The sequence below is a fragment of the Pteronotus mesoamericanus genome, unplaced genomic scaffold, assembly GCF_021234165.1.
Source record: "Pteronotus mesoamericanus isolate MK-2021 breed Mesoamerican mustached bat unplaced genomic scaffold, CSHL_Meso_final contig_170, whole genome shotgun sequence".
Classification (NCBI taxonomy): domain Eukaryota; kingdom Metazoa; phylum Chordata; class Mammalia; order Chiroptera; family Mormoopidae; genus Pteronotus; species Pteronotus mesoamericanus.
Genome location: NW_026555069.1, coordinates 189276 through 207897, shown reverse-complemented (window position 1 = coordinate 207897; position 18622 = coordinate 189276). Strand labels below are relative to the sequence as shown.

Sequence of the window (18622 nt, the reverse complement as noted above, 5' to 3'; positions counted from 1 at the left end):
CACTGACATCCCTGAGTCCAGAAGCTCTCAGTGTGTTTGAGGAACACTGATGTTTTTAGATTCATATACTTTCAGGTCCTATATGAGTATCCCTGCACATATCCCTCATGCGAACACACTTCTATTGCCCAATAAATCACATAAACACACACACACACACACACACACACACACACATGCATGTGCACACACACACACACAGAAAAACAATTCATGGAAATGACCCAAGGTTCCCCTTGTCCCCATGTCTTAGCCATTGAAGGGATCTCCACTGTCATCTAAACAAAAGAGGAACCTACTTTGATGACAGAAGGAAAGCAAACATGATTGATATGAGGATTAGACTATGCCCACCCTTGTGGATTCCTGTTCTCCCAGTACCTGAAATCTGCAAAGAACATTGTGAGAAGTTCCTAGATTTCCTGGGTAAATTCAGACCCAGGGTTTCATTGTCACCTCATTGTAGCCAATGATGTTGTGGTTTTTGGGTGGAGTTCTCTCTGACCTACTGCAGACAGGTTCCCATTCTGAGAGGGCACTGCCTGAAGTGTCAAGGGTAGTGACACAGTGGACACTAGAAAGTGTCCCCACAGTAAGAGAAGCAGGTACAGATATATAAATAGTAGAGCTGGAAAATTGGTCATGACATTTCAGAGTCAATGGACCAGTGTCAATGTAGGTTTCCACGGCTTCCTCTTGTGCCTGGAGTGCCCCCTGCAGCCAAGCCTCCCTGTTTCCTGCAGGGAGGTTTGTGTTTGGGCTCCTGCTAACTTCCCCTCTCTGTGTCTCTTGCACAGTAATACACAGCTGAGTCCTCAGTGGTCACGGAGCTCAGCTGCAGGGAGAACTGGTTCTTGGACGTGTCTCTGGAGATGGAGGCTCGACTCTTAAGGGACTGGCTGTAGTAACTGTTTCCATCAAAAGTTATATAGCCGATATACTCCAGCCCCTTCCCTAGGGGCTGGCGTATCCAGTACCATGCATAACCACTGGTTGTGATGGAGAATCCAGAGACAGTGCAGGAGAGGGACAGGGTCTGCGAGGGTTTCACCAGTCCCGGGCCCGACTCCTGCAGCTGCACCTGTGACCATACACCTGGGGGTAATGAGAATCAATTCCTGTCAGTCACTTGCATTCACCACCATCCCATAGACGCGTGTGACTTCTGACACACTCACCCTGAAGGGCTGTCACCAGGCACAGGAGGAGACCCAGCAGTCTCATCTTCTAAACACAGGTCTGCCTTCCCTAGAGACTCAGCCCTGTGTGAGGAGTGAGCTGTGAGCCCCCACAGCCCAGGAGAAGATTTAACCTGGAGCTGAGAAAGAAATTTGCATGTGTTGGGCTCTAGTCTCATAAAGGGAGGGAGACTGAGACCACTGTCCTTCTGTGTTCTGAGCACACTACTTCTCTTGCCTTGATGGTGTAAGTCAAGAATGGGAGATTAGATGGGTCATGACTCAGTTTTGCAACATGATGATGGGCAGCCCTTTATTCGATGTTTAATAGTTAAAGCTGATCTGAATGAGGAATCACATGGTTTTAATTTCATAGAGTATTCAAATGGATATTAAAACAAATTAAAGTTATGCCCTACCATCTTCCCAAGTCCAAAGGAACGCATGAAGTAGACACAGCCTTTCCAGATGGGATAATCATAATTTCATATGAAAAGTACATGATGTAAATTTTCATGTATAAATATTGCAATGTAAGATCAGTCTTCTTTTGTCATGGCTGAGGTGCCTGTGCCTTCAGATGTAGCTTCTGTCTTATTCCATGTCCAAGGGATGGGCCACACTGGTTAGAACCTGCTACCCCGAGTCCAGCCCAGACCCAGCAGCTGATGCAGGTGTTACACACAAAGTGCCCATTTTTGTCTCATTTGCCCCATGACAGAGTAGTCCCTTCCGTCAGGTGAGCTGCTCAGGAGGCCTCCCAGGTTCCTAGACCTCATGGGGCCCTGCAGGCACCATCTCTCAGAGACACAAAGCTCTGACTCTGGGCCAGCAGGTGTCTTGAGATGTGTGTACAATGGGTCCTGCTTCCTGGTCACAGAGGGTCAGATTGGAGCCAGCCATCCCCATGTTCACCTGAGAGCCTGGGGGTGGATCTGGAGGCTGATGTCCTGGGAAGGGGACTGGTCGATGTTGAAATCAAGGTGACAGATGAAAGGAAACCAAAGTATAAAATAGGTGTGTCTTTCATTATATAACTGCACTGAGTAAGAACACATGATGAGGTTTGACATCCTTGTAAATGCTTAAGACTATGTTGGATTAACCAAGTCTCACAAACCCTCCATCCACAGAAACTTCCTACTGCAGTCCCATCAGCTAATAGTGAACAGCAAGGCCTGTGGCACATCTGACAGACTGAGGGCACCCAAGGACCAGATGTGAGATTTTCTGAGGTGACAAATGTATCAGGAGATCCTTCTTTGTCAATAAGAGGACTGAGACTGAGGGCCTGGGGTAGCGACATGGGACCCATGTGACAGATGTGACAAGGATGGGCCCACTTTCCTGCAGGTGTTGTTAAGCACCTGTGAGGATCCCTGAGCACAGGTCAACTGTGACCAGCATGAAGAGAAATGAAGTGGATTTTGAAGGAGAGAAGCAGTGAGAACAGCTCTTCCAGGAAGCAGCACAATGTTGCTCCAGGTGACACCGGAGCTCTGTCACCCACTCATGCCCTCTCCACCAATGTGGAGGAGGAGAGCGCAGTCCCCAATCATGTCCCTGAGCAACTCAGTGATGCGTGGCCTTGCCTGCCCCAGAGGGACCTAAGCCTGTACATCCCACCGTCTCCCTCATATGTCCTTGTGAAGCTGCCTAGAGACGCATTTCTAGTGAGCACCTGGGTGTCTCCATGTACCAGTTCTCAGGGAGCTTTAGATACTGTGACACTAGATGAACAAAAGCCATTGAAGGTCTTGTCATTTTTCTCACTACCATGCCAGGTGAGAACTGAGATTAGTGTTGGATATCAGCCTGGCAGACACTGAAAAGTGATAATTAATGGGGGCAGAGTCATTCCAGAGAAGGGGGGTCCATTCCGTGCAGAATGGTCCTATGTATGATGAGCATCATGGTCAGTCATGCATCCTCACTGCTATCATGCTGACACTATGGGACAGAGTGTGCAAGACCCTAATGACCTGACAAACATATAGCATCTCCCTTGAAGGGACATCTGGGCACATGTAATGTACTGTGCCACCTAAGGATTTGACTTGATCATTGTTCTTATCACTACTTTTCCACATCACACTCTACTTTTAGACCAGGGAACCCCATGGCCCAGCATCTTGGATGAGGCTCCCCCTCTTCCTCAATTCCTTTTACCCAGAAATATCCATGGGAAAGTCTCACTCTTTCTGAGGTTCTTGCTCACAAGTGAGCTCCTCAGAATGAATTCCCATGTCACCTCAGCCTGCAGCCCTGATTCCATTCCCACCCTGCAGGGTCTGGAGGCACCAGCACACCTTGGACACCTGTGCACACCTCTCATTAGCGCTGGTGTGACATTTGTGTTATCACAGACAGTACCTAACATTCACTGTAAGAATTCATGTTAAATGGACATGGTGGCATTAAGTCCATCCACACCCTTGGGCAACCATTGTCACCTTCCAGATCCAGAAATTCTCACTTTTTCACTCTGACTTGGTGCCATTAAATAGAAAATCCCACTTCCTGCCTCTACGCTTGACATGGAATTCTGCATCTGTATCCACGTCCTTGACCTCTCCAGGTTCTCACAGACATGGATGCATACAGCCACTGTGATCTTGAGAGTCACCCATTTCTCTGGACACTGTGTCTCCAAGGCTCACCTGTGTTCTTGCAACTGTCCACTTTTTCTTCTTTTTCAGGGAAATGACATTTTGTGGTGAGGGTGGAGTGCATCTTGCTATGCAGTGTCCTATTCCTTCTCTGTTTTTCACAAAAATTCTGTTGCTTGTAAACAGGTATTTTTGCTGTTTTGCTGATCAGGAAGGAGAAGGCACAGAACAAGGAAGGCAATCAACAAACTAAGGTGAAAGGAATCAACAAGTGAAGCACCTGTGACCAAAGGCTGTGCTGTTAGGGCAAACAGTACTAATTTCTATAGCATTTGCCGTCCTCTGCCATGTTCTCCCATCCACCCTGGAAGCAGCAGGGTTAGGACAAAGGGGAGGGAGGGGCACAGCCTGTGTGACAAGAGCGGGGCTGATGGGGCAGGGACTGGGTCCACCTCCAGGTGACACCTGACTCAGCCGGGAGTCCCTGGGACAGGGGCACACATCCTCCCCCTTCCCTGTGCCTCTTAGGAAACAAGAGACTTTGACAGAAAGTACAGTCAGGGGAAATATAGGGGAAAGGTTTTGTGAGGGTCACAGAGGTGTCTCAAGGTTAACTCCAGAACAAGTACACAGCCCTGAGATGTAGGATGGACCTGTGTGTCCTGGGTGCTGGAGGTAAGACCAAAGCTCATGCGGATGCTCTAGTTCTGAGGCCCTCAGGCAGGAGGGTCACATTGTTCACCTGATTGTCTTCAAATGGTCAGGGAGCCCCCCACATGTTTGGAAGAGCAGCCAGCCTCACCCAGCTCATTGAAATAAAATACCCTCATAGAACCCCGGCTGGTTTTGCTCATTGGATTGAACACCAGCCTGATAAAGACAGGGCCATTGTGTCTACTTCTGCATCAGGGCACATCCCTGCATTGTGGGTCATGTGCCTAGTAGCGGGCATGTGATCACTCATTGGACAATGCCCAGCCACGTGGCTGAGGCGAAAGTGTCTCACTGCTCCCAAAGAAGACAGGGATCCTGACATGAGAGAAAGTGTGGGGCTGATCACTCTCATGTGGGGTACTCTGTGCTGTGACTCAGAACACGGATTCAGAACCACCGGGTCAGCGCTGCTCTGGAGTGTGGGGGGAATCATCCTCATTCAAGGTTCAGTGAGAGAATTCCTACCATGTTTCTATTTTCAGTCAAGAACAATAGACTCTGCAGGGATAGGGAGACAATAAGGACCCAGTTGAGAAAGTAACCATATCTGCAAACCCAGTTCCTTCCTACTATTTTGCAGCAGAGAGTAAGAAATGAAAGATACATAAAAAGAAGCAGGATTTGCCCCAGGGAACAAAAGGAGGGGGAGAAATCAATGACACAGAAGGGAAGCCCACCCACAAACCCTCTTGGGACCTGCCTCTAAGTTGGACCCCTACATGTAGGTGCATTGATTCCCTCTGTGTCTGGAACACCCCCTGGTGCCCTGATCACCCCATGGTGGCCCTGATGTCTCCCTGTTATCCTTAGTGTTCTCCGCAGCTCAGGTGTCCTGTCTCACTGATAGAGGCTTTTGTCTGCAGGTCCAGAGAGCCAGGCTCCCTCTGTATCTAAAGGCTCCCACAGAAAAGTGTTCTCGACCCAACTGGTGTGGCTCACACCAGCATGTACACTTAAAGGTCACCTGTCATGGCACATGCCTGAGTTTAAATCCAAATTCCACTTTGGGGTGAGTGAGAGGCAACCTTACTAAGGGTGGAGGTTTCCCTCCCTAACTTTTTTCCTCCACCTATCTCTAAAAATCACAATTTTTTTTTAAAAAAAGTATTATTTTACAATGCAATGTGAAATTAAGGAAAATAAAAGTTTTATTTCAGGTTATCATTTGAAATTTCATATTTCCTCCATGAATATAGGCTAGTTGTATAGAAGTTAAAAACCCAAAATCCCAGAGTGCAATGTTCGGAACAAACTATGATGGGTTGGCATGGTCCGGGGACATTAGGACATGAAGTTGGGACAAGTGACTGTGCACATGCTTATTCAACCTCCCTGCTGTACTTGGTCATGTGTGGGGAGCAGGGAAGAGTGAGCTGGGTCCGAGGTCCATGCTGCTCATGGTCTAGTTCAGATTTATGGAGAATTAGGCCAGTAGGTAACAGCAGGCTGTGTTATGGTGCATTTTCACAACCATCTAGTAAATGAGGGGCAGGAGGGTAACATGTGGCCAGGAAGGCAGAGAGCTGAGGGGACAATTGCAACCCCCTTGTGGCGAGGGTTGCCTGTCAGAGGGAAAAAGGTGTGTAAGGATGTTGTGTGCATGTAGGGCCCTAAGCTCAGCATATAAGTGTCCACATGGAGATGCTCCAGATTATATGGGAAACATTTTCAACCACGGGGAAGATGAGAGTGTTCAGGGTGGTGAGCATGAGACACTTCTTTTTTCTTCTTAAATATTTCTGTCTTAACCTCTGGATTTTGTGGTGTGAAATTCTATGGTAGGAGACTGCTGTCTTTTCTCTCTGAATCTGCCTCTGATTTTGTCAGATGTTGATCCCGTCTGACCTTAGGTAGTCTGTTTGAGACTTCCAGGAATCTACTGTCTGTGGCTTTCTCCGGACAGTAACTATCATTCACTGTGAGAATCTATTTTACATAGACACAGTGACATTAAGTCCATCCACACCCTTGGACAACCACCGTCACCATCCAGGTCCAGAAAACCTCACTTTCTCACACTGACCCGGTGCCATTAAATAGTAAGTCCCACTTCCTGCCCCCACCCCAGACACCACGTTCTGCATCTGTCCCCACACCCTTGACCACTCCAGCTTCTCACAGATGTGGATGCACACAGCCACTGTGATCCTGAGAGTAACACATTTCCCTGCACATTGTGACTCTGAAGGTCATTTGTGTTCTTGCAAATGTCAGCTTTTTCTTCTTTTAAGGTGGATGAAATTTTGCATTGAGGATGGAGCACATCTTGCTAGTCAGTATCCTATTCCTTCTCTATAATATTCACAGGTATGTAGCTTTTTGTAAACAGGTGTTTTTGCCCTTATCCTGATCAGGAAGGAAGGTATTCAGCACAGAGAAGGCAGACAGATATTCAGGTAAAAGGAATCAACAGGTGACTACATAAAATGGACAAGAAACACCTGTAACCAGAGGCTGGGCTTAGTTAGGGCAAATTGTAATGATTTCCATAGTGAGCTCGTGGTCCTGTCATGATCTCCACCCATCCTGGAATCAGTCAGATGAGGAACGAGGGGAGGGAAGAACAAAGTTTCTGAGACACTTGGAGGACTGGTGTGGCCCTTCATTGGAGAGGGGCCTGATCCTCATCCAAGTCACATGAAATTCTGCCTGGAGTCCCAGGGACAGGGGAACACATCCTGCCCCTGCCCTATGACTGTGTGGAAAGAAGAGAATGTGGTAGAAAGGGGGTTCAAAGGAAATGGAAGCAATACTGAATGTCATGGTCAGTCCAAGGATACAGCCCTTAGGTGCAGGAGGAGGCCAGGGGAACCTCTACTCATCTCACAAACCATCAGTGTTTCTCCACAAGAGCCTCACATTCACTTGGGACACACATATTCCCTATCAAACATGAAATTATCTATAACAACAGACTGAGTCATAAGGGTAATGAGAGAAATGCATCAGAAAGCCTGCCTCAAGCCATTAAAATGACATCTGAGAGATTTAAAGTTATCGCCGACCTTTAACTATATGCCTGAATGTGCCCTCGCTCTGCTATCACTGGGCTTGTTCTGTAAATTGTCTATCAAGGAACATATTCCTCTAAAGGCAGCAGCTTTGTCTCAGGTCTCACTGCCACACATACTCCAACTACAGATGGTTGTGACAGGTTCAGGGGGACCCAGAGGTGACAAGTTCCTTCCCGAAACACACAAGCACGTAATTAAATTAGTTTTAGGCAGATGAAACTCCAGGACAACCAGTTAATGTTCAACCAAGTGGCATGAGATCTCCCAGAGAAATCCTAAAGAATGAATATTTCTTTGGATGGACTCTAGGATGCTATTGGGGAGCAGCTGCACATCAGCCTGTATTGCAGAATATCCCCAAGAATTTTATCACCATAGACTATAAAAAACTGACACCTAACATGCTAATATTAAGAAAACTTGAGTCTCTAGCTGAAGTTGTCTTGGATAATCAAAATGCCTTAGACTAAATACCAGCAGAACCAGCAGGATTTACATGACCATCAACCCCTCTGGTTGTCCTTACTTTGACCCCTCAGCTCAGATGGAAACCTGCATCTCCAAAACCATGCACTGGCTACCTGGCATCAACAATCATTGGATCACCGTATCCCTCTGTTTATGTGAACATTGGTCTATGGGTATTTTCAGGGATACCTCAGGGATCCAGGTCCAAATGAAAAACTTTAATGTAGGTTTAACCATTCATCTGTTTATAATTCTTGTCTAAATTGTTTCACAGATCTCTCTATAACTTGTTCTTCCCATGCCATAAAAGTAGTATGTGATCTATAGTGACCTCCAGAAAATACATCGTCTTTTAAATCTCAAGACTTTGTTTTCCAACAGGCTCAGGTTTCTCATTCCTTCAGGAGATTCAAAGGCTATCAGCAGCTGAAAAGATATGGAGGAGAATTGACAGTGTGGAATTGTAACATAGACTAAAAACTATTGTTATCACTTCCTATGAAATAGAATTAAGTTAAGATGCACTAAGCAACTTATACTAACTCACCTAATGACAGTGCTTTGCCAGTATATAGCAAGGGCTTTCAATTCCATCCCTGTTGTACAAGAAATGACCTTGACCACAGACATGGCTGACACAGACAGCACAATGAAGACTAACTGGCACAAAATCAGTTCTGGAAAGATGACAGAGACGGTCCATGTTGGGACAGCCAAGACACTGTCTGCAGTGCACAGTCTCTTTGTATTTTTCTGTCACTCTAACTCCCTAAGAAAAGTGTACCTGCAGTGAGAGATGTTCATGGCTTTCAGATGAGAGTACTTCATCTTCCTGGGTGCCAGCACATGAATGAAACCACTCTCTTTCACCTCAGCACCTGACTCTGGAGTCTTCACTTTTGAGTGTATTCCATGGTGCCCCTCACTTCTGGTGAGGACCCTCTTCCAGCATCACATCCAACAATTCCAGCTCACTCCAGCCATGGCAGAAGGATTAGCAATGTCTCTGGGCTCACTGAGTAAGGCAATGACTCATTCACAGGGCACACTGTTGACCCACTTATCAACCAAAGCTCCACGTTTTAATCCTGTCCTATCTGGGGATGAGGAATTAAACATACACAGATAGAAGGGAAACACGTGTTCATGCCACAGTGCTGACCTGGGGCCTCCTGAATCAGGGTCACCCTGACACCACCTTCATCTCTGAATGATCCACTGAATGGTTTTCACACTCCAACTGGTAGATTCTACAGGAATAAATGTGTGCATATGGCAGCCCCTGGTCTGCTGTAAATGATTCCGTTGTCATAGAAACACCAAATGGGTAGGATGTGGTCTCCCTTCGTTAAGGATGTCCCAGCGCTACTCCCTCCTTTGTGATGATCATTAGTACTAGACCAGGGAAAGAGACATGTGGCATGTGGGGCTGTGCTCTCAGAAGATGACACCCCTTAGGTCCTTTCACTGGGCAAGGAAATAAATAACTCTGTGATGCTATAGACAGTGCTGGAACCTAGAACTCCTATCCACCCTTGACTTTGATGCCAGAATGTCATTTCTGTGATGATTGGCCAAAGAAAAATACATAGAATTTCACCTTTGACATCCACGTACTTACACTTCCCCAAGCTCACTTTCATTGTGTAGACATAAGGGACAACTTAGGTCTTTCTGGGGAGTCATAGAGTCCAACTTCCTAAAACCTGAACTTGCCTAAGATTCCCAGACGTTGCCTCCATGAACATTCCTAATTCATAGAACAAGGAAGCTCCCATTGTGGCCCTCACACGAATCACAGTAAATAACAGGGATCCTTCCAGGAGCATCCTCCGTGCCACTTCCTTGCAGTGCATCTGGTCTCATGAAACTTTTGCCTGGATTTCCAATGTGCCCCTGACAGCATCAGTCCCCATCTCTGTTCTGTGACTGTGAGTGAGGAGGTCAGGGGGACCATTATCCTGTCACCTCCTCAGCCCAGTGTAACTATTCCACTTCTCAGGGTTTGTGACACACTCAGGAAGTGGGTCATCACACTGAGCCTCTTGCATATTAATACACAACTGTGTCTGAGGACACCAAACGATTTACCTGCAGATTGGAGATGGTGACAGGGGTGTCCATCAGGATGGAATCTCATTCTGAGAAGCTGTGACCTTTATGAATTTAGCAGTATTTGTGTTGATCCAGCCCATAAATTGCAGGCCCTGTCCTGGTGCCTCTCACACGGCATAACTTGTGGATGTGTATCATGAACCTTTGTATGTGCCCTTTACTGATAGACCACGGTTCCTTCCTTCAGCCCTAGATGGCACCTGCTGCATCTAGGAGTGGACACGAATGGGGCAGAGGCAGGAGTAGTTGGAAATTCTCCTTGAATTCCCCTGGTTCCCTCCTCAACCCAAGAACAAAGGATCCTGTTACCTGTAGCCACTGCCACCAGCTACAGGGCTGTCCAGCATTAGTCCATGGTGAGGGGCTGTGCCTTAAGGACTCTGTAGGGGAGGGTGGCTGTGGGTGATGCTCTCAGGGCACAGGAAGACCCATATTTAGCCTACTTTACCTCTTCTCATTTGCAATTCATGAGGTAAAGTACTCCCTACCTGATTCCATGTGGTAGAAGGTAGGTGATAGAGTGAACATGATCAATGGGATGATCAGCGTCCAGGTTTGAGTAAGTGTTATCTGGTATGTGTCCCCTGCTAGGCCCCTGACTTCTGTGCAGACAGACCTCCTCCCACAGGAGAACGAACCCCCCACAGGCATACTTGTCATTGAGAACCCACCTTTGAGGGACAGAGACACATCTGGAGAGTTCTGGGGTTTATTGCCTGTCGGTTTTATTTTTGGATCAGAGTATCCAGACCCTTAGCATTCAGATATAGAGAAGCTGCAGAAGCACTCGTACTGACTCTGGTTTCCTTGTCATACTACGTTTGCTAAACATAGAACTTTAGGTAGATATTAAGATCTCCATTATCTACATAACTCCATTCAGTTATTAAGGTAAATATTTTGAGTCACACTATGCCCACTCTTCTTTTAGATTCTTTTTTTTATGGAAAAAAGAAAGACTGAAGTCTTCAGGGGAAATGCCTTCTCAGTTCCGTCTCAACCTACTTCTAAAGCGGGGGCCTAGAGATCATCAGTTCTACATGTCACCTGCTACTGAACACCAGCTCTGCAAGGGAGGGTCTCATCTGGGCTGACAGAGCATGAGATTCTCAGTGTCTGTTTTCCAGAAGTTCTCAGTAGCTTTCACAGACAACAATGTGTCAGGATCATCTGCTTGCAGGTCCCATGTAAGTATCCCTGCACATGGCACTGATGCCAATGCACTTCTACTGCTAAATAAATCACACACACACACAAAGACACACACACACACAGAGTGATAATTATCATGGTAAAGAGCCTAGGTCCTCCTACTCCCCAGTTCCTAGCATATGCTCAGGATCCTCACTCTCACCCAAAACCTGAGGGGCCTAATGTGAGAACAGAACAAAAGCAAATGCGATTGATGTAAGGATTGGACAGGGCCCACCCATATGGTTTCTTGTTCAATTAGCAGCAAGGACCTGTAGAATCAATGATGAGAAGTCCTGGCTTCTCATGGGGAGGTTCACACCCAGGATACATTTGTCCACACAGTGTAGTTAATCCAGCCCTGATTTGGCGGTGGAGTGTCTCTTTGACACACAATATACAGGTCGCCCTTATTAGAGTGCACTGCCTGAAGCCTCAAGGGTATTAACAGTGTGGACACTGAACTAGGTTCTCCACAGGAAGAGAAGCAGGTGTTGATGCAGGAGCAGTGGAGCCAAAAGTTAGTACTGGCCTGTCAGAGTCTGTGGACCAATGTCACTGTAGGTTTACACTGTTTCCTCTGGTGTCCTGAGTGCAGCGTGCATCCCAGCCTTCCTGTTTCCTGCAGGGAGGTTTGTTTCAAGGCTCCTGCTGACTACCCCTCCCTGTGCCTCTTGAACAATAATACACAGGTGTGTCCTCGGTGCTCACAGAGCTCAGCTGCAGGGAGCACTGGTTCTTGGACGTGTCTCTGGAGATGGAAGCTTGGCTCCTGAGGGACAGGCTATAGTAAGTGCTTCCACTATATTCTATGTTCTCGATCCATTCCAGTCCCTTTTCTGGGGGATGTCGAATCCAGCTCCTTGCATTACCACTGGTGATAGAGTCATCAGGGACAGTGCAGGTGAGGGAGAGTGCCTGCGTGGTCTTTACCATGCGGGGCCCGACTCCTGCAGCTGCACCTGGGACCAGACACCTGGAAACAAAGAACACCATTCCTTGTCAGTCATGTGCAGTCAACACCAACCCATTGACCCATGTCTGACTTCTGAGACACTTATCATGGGGGACTGTCAGTAGGCACAGGAGGATACCCAGCAGCCTCATCTTCTACACACACGTCTGCCTTCCTCAGAGACTCAGCCCCATGTGTGGAGAGAGTTGTGAGCCCCCACAGCCCAGGGGAGAATTTAACCTGCAGCTGAGACAGACATTTGCATGTCGCAAACTCTACTCTAAGAAGGGAGAGACTGAGACCACTGTCCTTTTGTGCCCTGAAGACGTTTTTTCACTCTGACTCGATGGTGTAGGTCAGGTATGGAAAAGCATATGGGTTATCAGTCTACTCAGAATCATGCCAATGGACAACACGTCTCTATATGTTTAAGAGTTAAAGCTGGAGTGGATGAGGGATCACACCATTTTAATTTCATAAATGGTTCAATTGGATATTAAACAGTTTTAACATTCATCAAAACTTATACCAAAGTAAAAAGAAATGCATGAAGTAGAAACATCTTTTCCAGATTGAATAAGCAAAATTTCATATGGAAACTTGATGTACAATTTCATATAAAAATAATGCAAAAAAAAGAAAAATCTTCCTTTGCCCTGGCTGAGTCCCCTGTATCTGCATGTGGCAGAGTAGCTGGGGCCTGTGTCTCGGTTCAGCTCCAGGGCATAGGACACACAGGGTAAGACCTGCTGCCCAGAGTTTAGCTCAGACTCTGCGGCTGACAGAAGTGTTAGACACATCCTGTCCTACTTTTCATCCCCCTTCTCCCAGGGGAGTGCAGCTCCTTCCACCAGGAAAGCTGCTCAAGAGGCCTCCCAGGTTCCTAGAACACATGGGACCCTGAGCCCTGGGGCCACCTTCCCCCAGGGATACACAGGCACTGACTCTGGGCCAACAGGTGTCCTGGGATGTGTGAGGACAGGACTTGTTTTCTGGTCATAGAGGGTCAGTTTGGAACCTGCCATCCCCGTGTTCATCTGAGACTCTGGGGTTTACAGCCTTTAAGTTGATGTTCTAGAAAGGAGACTGGGAGCTCATGATAGACCCCATGACAGATGGAGGCAAACCAATTGCATAGTAGTTGTGGCTTTTATTAAATCACTTAAGTGAAGTGAAACACATGATGGGACTCAACATCCTTGCAACTCCTTAAAACCAGGTTTCCTTCCCCAAGTATCACACACCCTCCATCCGCAGAAACTTCCCACTGCATTGCCCGTCATCGATAGCACACAGCAAGGCCTGGGGCACATATCACAGACTGAAGACATCTAAGGATCTGCTGAGAGATGTCCTAAAGTGACCAATGTCTCAGGAGAGTCCCACTTCATCGACAGGAGTGGTTAGAGTGACAGATGTGTGATGCCTTGTGGGACTGAGGTAGCATCTGTGACTGAGATAGCACCACTGTCCTTCAGGTACAAGGTGACACCATCAGCTGTGCTGGCACCTGACTGTTGTGCTCAACCTGAAGGAAAGGGAGGTGGATCCCAAGGGAGAGAAGCTGTGAGACCACCTCCAGCAAACAGCACACCTGTGCCTGAGTGTATACCTGTGAACCACTCTTGTCTTCCCTCCACACATGGAGAACTGTGCTCTTTTTAGGGCCCTGGCAGGAACCAGTCCCGGGGGCACCTCAATGGGACATGCCCTCACCCCTCACCTTTCCCTGTGACACTGCCCAGAGATGCATTTCAGGTGGGCACCTGGGTGTCTGTTTCCCTGTTTTCCAGGAGCTTTAGAAACTAAGACTCAGATAAGTGAACATGTTGAAGGTTTTGTCTTTTTTTTTTTTCACTCCTGTGCCAGGTTAGGTTCTCAGAGGATGCTGCAAAGTGAAAATTCATGGAACAACGTCTCTCCTGAGAAGGGTGAGTCCATTCCATGCAACATGAACCTGTGTGTGGTGAGTGTCATGTGCGGTTGTGTGTTCCTATAACTCATCCTGTTGACTCCATATGTCAGAGAGTGCTGAGCTCTAGTGACATTCCAGCCACATTGCATCTCCTTCAAAAAGGCTCTGGGTACTTGTTATAACCTTCACCCTCTGAGGACGTGACTCACACCCTGTCTTTGATCCCACACCTCCACCTCACACACTGCTCTCATCCAAGGAGCCCTCATCACCCAGAGTCCTGGACCAGGCCCCCGCTCTTGCCAGGTTCCATTTTTCTGGAAACACACATAGAACAGTCACACCCCTTCTGAGGGTTTTGCTCCAAACAGTCACCAGGCAAATTTATCTTAAGTGCACACAGTGATGTTAAATAAGTTCAAAAGGTTGTGCAACCTGTCACACTCCAAGTCCAGAATTCCTCACCTTCCCACACTGACTCGGTGCCATTTAAATAACAACACCCCATCTCCTGCCCCCCAGCCCAGTTACTCTTTCCACTCTCAGTCTCCATGGCCTTGACCCTCCGTTTCTCACAGACATAGATGCACAAGGCCACTGTGGTGCTGAGAGTGGCCTCTTCCCCAGGCATTGTGTCTCCAAGGCTCATCTGTGTACTTGCATTTCTCAATGTTCTTATTTAAAGGAGGGATGGTGTTTGTGGTGAGGATGGAATACATTTTGGTATTGAATTTCTACAGTTGCTTGTAGACAGGTGATTTTACTATTTTCCTGATCAGAAAGCAGGGACCACAACACAGGGGAGGCAGATAAGAAACTCAGGCTAAAGGAGTCAACAGGTGATCACCTGAAATAGGCAGGAATCTCCTGTGATGAGAGGCTGTGCTGAGTTGGGACAAACAGTAATAATTTCTGTAGTGAGCTCGGGGTCCTCTGCCATCGTCTCGCACCCATCATGGATGCAGCAGGATGAGAGCAAAGGGAAAGGAGGGATCCAATGTGAGTGAGAAGGGGAGGCTGACAGGGACGTGGGTCAGGGTCCACCTCTAGGTTATACCTGACTCAGCCTGGAGACCCTGAGACAGGGACATGCATCCAGCCCATGCCCTGCCACTCTGAGGAAACAAGTGGCTGTGACATAAAGGGGGTTCAGAGTAAATGGAGGAGAACATGTATGTGAGATTCACACAGGAGTCTTAGAGTTAGTTCCACTCCAAGGACACAACCCTGAAATTCAGGAGGAGCCCGTATATCCTGGGAGCTGGAGGGAGGACCAAAGCTCATGTGGATGATCCCATTCCAAAGCCCTCAGGCAGGGGAGTCCCATTGGTGCCCTGCAGGCCACCAATGGTCAGGCAGGGCTCACCCCTAAAGAAGGATCGTCAGCCTCACCCAGTTCACAGACAAAAAATACCCTCACAGAGCCCTGGCTGGTGTAGCACAGTGGATTGACTGCTGTCTGCAAAAGAAGGGTCATATTTTCAATTTCTCATCAGGGGACATGCGTGAGTTGTGGGCTTGGTCCCCAGTAGAGATGCACAAGAGACAATTACGCATTGCTCAATATGTGACCATGAGGCAGAGAGGAAAGTGGCTCACTGCTCCAAAAGCAGACAGGGAACCTCACAGGGATGACAGTGTGGACCGATCACCCTCAGGTGGGACAGTCTGTGCTGTGTGAGGAAGAGGGTGTGAATCAGCACATGGATTCAGAACTGCCAGATCAGTACTGCCCTGAAGTGCATAGGAGGGGGTCATCCTCAGTCAGGTTTCAATGAGAATGCCTGACATGTATTGTTTGTCAGCCAGGAAGAGCAGACTGAACAGTGGTTGGAGGGGGGGCAACAAGGACCCTGATGAGAAGCAACCATATCTTCAAACCCAGTTGCTTCTTACTTTTTTTTTTTTTTTTTTGCAACAGAGAGAGTAAGATATTCAGGACACATAAAAGGAAGTGGGAATGGCCCCAAGGAACAAAGGAAGGGGGATAAATCAATGACCTTAATGCGTAGGCAGAATCTCCTCACCACCACCTCAACAAAATAAAAACCTAATCTGGTCTTCTTTCCTGGCTCTTGTAAATACATCCGACTTACAGAACGACCTTTTCCATTCCTCCCAGAGATTTCTCCTATGGGATGATAAACCTTCTGTATCCCTTCAGTGTATGTGTGTGTTTTCCTTCAGCCTGGACATCCAAACAAACAGTTGTTGGTCTATCTGTCCTCTGTGATGTTAACTAGGCTTGGTGATGTGAGCAATTGTTAGCTGGACTCTGGGGTCTGAGCCCATGTTTTGATGCTGGAGTCTGAGAGCTTCCAAGCCTCCCGCTCTGCATCCCAATCACCCTCATCTGAAAACACTGATTTAGAAAAGCCTGAGTAGGTACTCCTTTGCCCAATGTGGGAGAGTCAATTTGCCCAAGTCTGTGCCCACCATGGGAACCTTTACCCTTTGACCAGAAAACCCAGGGAAAGCTCTTGGTTGGGCTGCTGGAAACCACTTCACCCCTGCTGGGGAGGCCTGGTAACCCTCCTGAGGCTCGATGATGTCAGAACTGAACTCCAGTCCTAGCAGGTGTGGAGAAGTGGATTGAGTAACAGCCTGTGAATCAAGGGGTCACAGGCTCGATTCCCAGTGAGGGCACATGCTGGGGTTGCGGGTGAGGTCCCCAGTAAGGGACACTAGGGAGGGAACCACACACTGATTTTTTTTCCCTCTTTCTCACTCTTTTCTCCCCTCTATGAGTAAATAAATATAATCTTTGAGAAAAACTGAGCACCATCTTGTTGTTTGGTGTGTAATCGATATAAGACTCAGTATCTAAAGGTCATTTGGGTGGAAACCACATTGGGTTTACACAGGAGCTGCAGCCAACCCTGCTGTGGGCAGGGTTCTGGGGAAATGATCCCTACAAGGCCTTTATTCTTTGTCAGGATTGACCAGCGCTCTGCTAGCAGTAGGCATGTGAGCCCTGGGAGGTGTCGTTTGCTGCTGAGTTGTCTGTCTCATTAAAGTCCTGGTCCAGACTCTGGAGAAGATGCAGACGCAGATGTCAGATGGAGAGGAAAGCCAGACTGTGGAGAGACCCAGGGCTCAGCCTCCACCTGCGCCTGCTCCTGCTTCTGATGCTATGACATCTGGATCCTGAGCGCCCCCTAGTGTCCTGAGTGTCCCCTGCAGCACAGCCCTCCAGTGGATCCCTAAAGCAGGTTTGTGTCTGAGCTCCTGCTGACTTCCCCTCACTGTGTTTCCTGCACAGTAATACACAGCTGTGTCCCCAGGGGTCACGGAGCTCAGCTGCAGGGAGAACTGGTTCCTGGACGTGTCAGCAGTGATGGAGATGCGGCCCTGGAACGCTGGGTTGTATCTTGTGCTTCCTGTCCAGTACCCCATCCACTCCAGTGCCTTCCCTGGAGGCTGGCGGATCCAGTGCCAGTAGTAACTGCTGGTGACTGAGCCACCAGACGCAGTGCAGGTGAGGGAGAGGGTCTGTGAGGGCTTCACCAGTCCTGGGCCTGACTCTTGCAGCTTCCATTGGCACAGGACACCTGGGGACAAAGAGCATCTGTCCCTGTCAGTCATGTGCAATCACCACCATCCTATAGACCCCTGTCTGACTCCTGAGACACTCACCCTGCGGGGCCGTCAGCAGGCACAGGAGGAGACCCAGCAGCCTCATCTTCTAGGTCACAGCTCTGCTTCCCCAGAGACTCAGCCCTGTGTGAGGAGACAGTGGTGAGCCCCACAGCCCAGGGGAGGATTTACAGGGGAGCTGGGAGTGATATTTGCATGTGGGGGGACTCTGTTCTCATAAGTAAGAAGGGACTGAGTCAGGTTCCCCTCTGGGCCCCTCTTCTCCTGACCGTATGCTCTGTGTGACCTGGGACAAGAGGACCTTTAGGTTGTGAGGTGCATTGTAAACAAGTCAGACGATGACCCCACCCTCTGTGTGTAAGAGGAGATTTCGGATCTCATCTGTTTTCTGGTAGATGTCCTAAGGGATGAACACTATGTCCAAACACTTTCCTGAACATGAAACATGAAAGTATCCACAATGGGAAGTTTGTAATCATAATTATATGGTTAGTAATATGCTGATTTCAAGTTAGGTATAAATATGATCCCAACATATAGGACAGTTTTTTCAAAAACCTCACTTTCTGCAACTCAAACGCCTAGGATGACTTTTATATGAGCAACTAGAGGCTGGTTGGAGCCCCGTGGTCCTTGCTGTGTGAGTCTTGTATGTGTGTCCAAGGCTCTCTCTGCTAAATCTCCCTTATGGCACTGAAGCCTGCAGCAGAGAGGCCTCACTAATTACATCAGAGAGGAGCACATTTTTTTTTTATACAGAACAGGAGAAACAAACACCAGTACACATCTATTTGCTGCATTGCCATCCAATTAATGAAGAGAAGATGTGAGCAGAGTCGTGGCTGATCCACCGTCTTAGATTCTGT

At 47.9% G+C, this 18622-nt stretch overlaps 2 gene segments (V, D, J or C); both read right to left on the bottom strand.

Annotated features, from left to right (window-relative positions):
* Positions 1–766: 766 nt before the first annotated feature.
* LOC129064945 (Ig heavy chain V region 1B43-like) lies at positions 767–1255 on the bottom strand. The segment is given in 2 exon segments: positions 767–1095; positions 1179–1255. Coding segments are annotated over 2 exon segments (375 nt in total).
* A 16000-nt stretch (positions 1256–17255) lies between these two features.
* LOC129064944 (immunoglobulin heavy variable 4-59-like) lies at positions 17256–17893 on the bottom strand. The segment is given in 2 exon segments: positions 17256–17710; positions 17796–17893. Coding segments are annotated over 2 exon segments (501 nt in total).
* Positions 17894–18622: the final 729 nt, after the last annotated feature.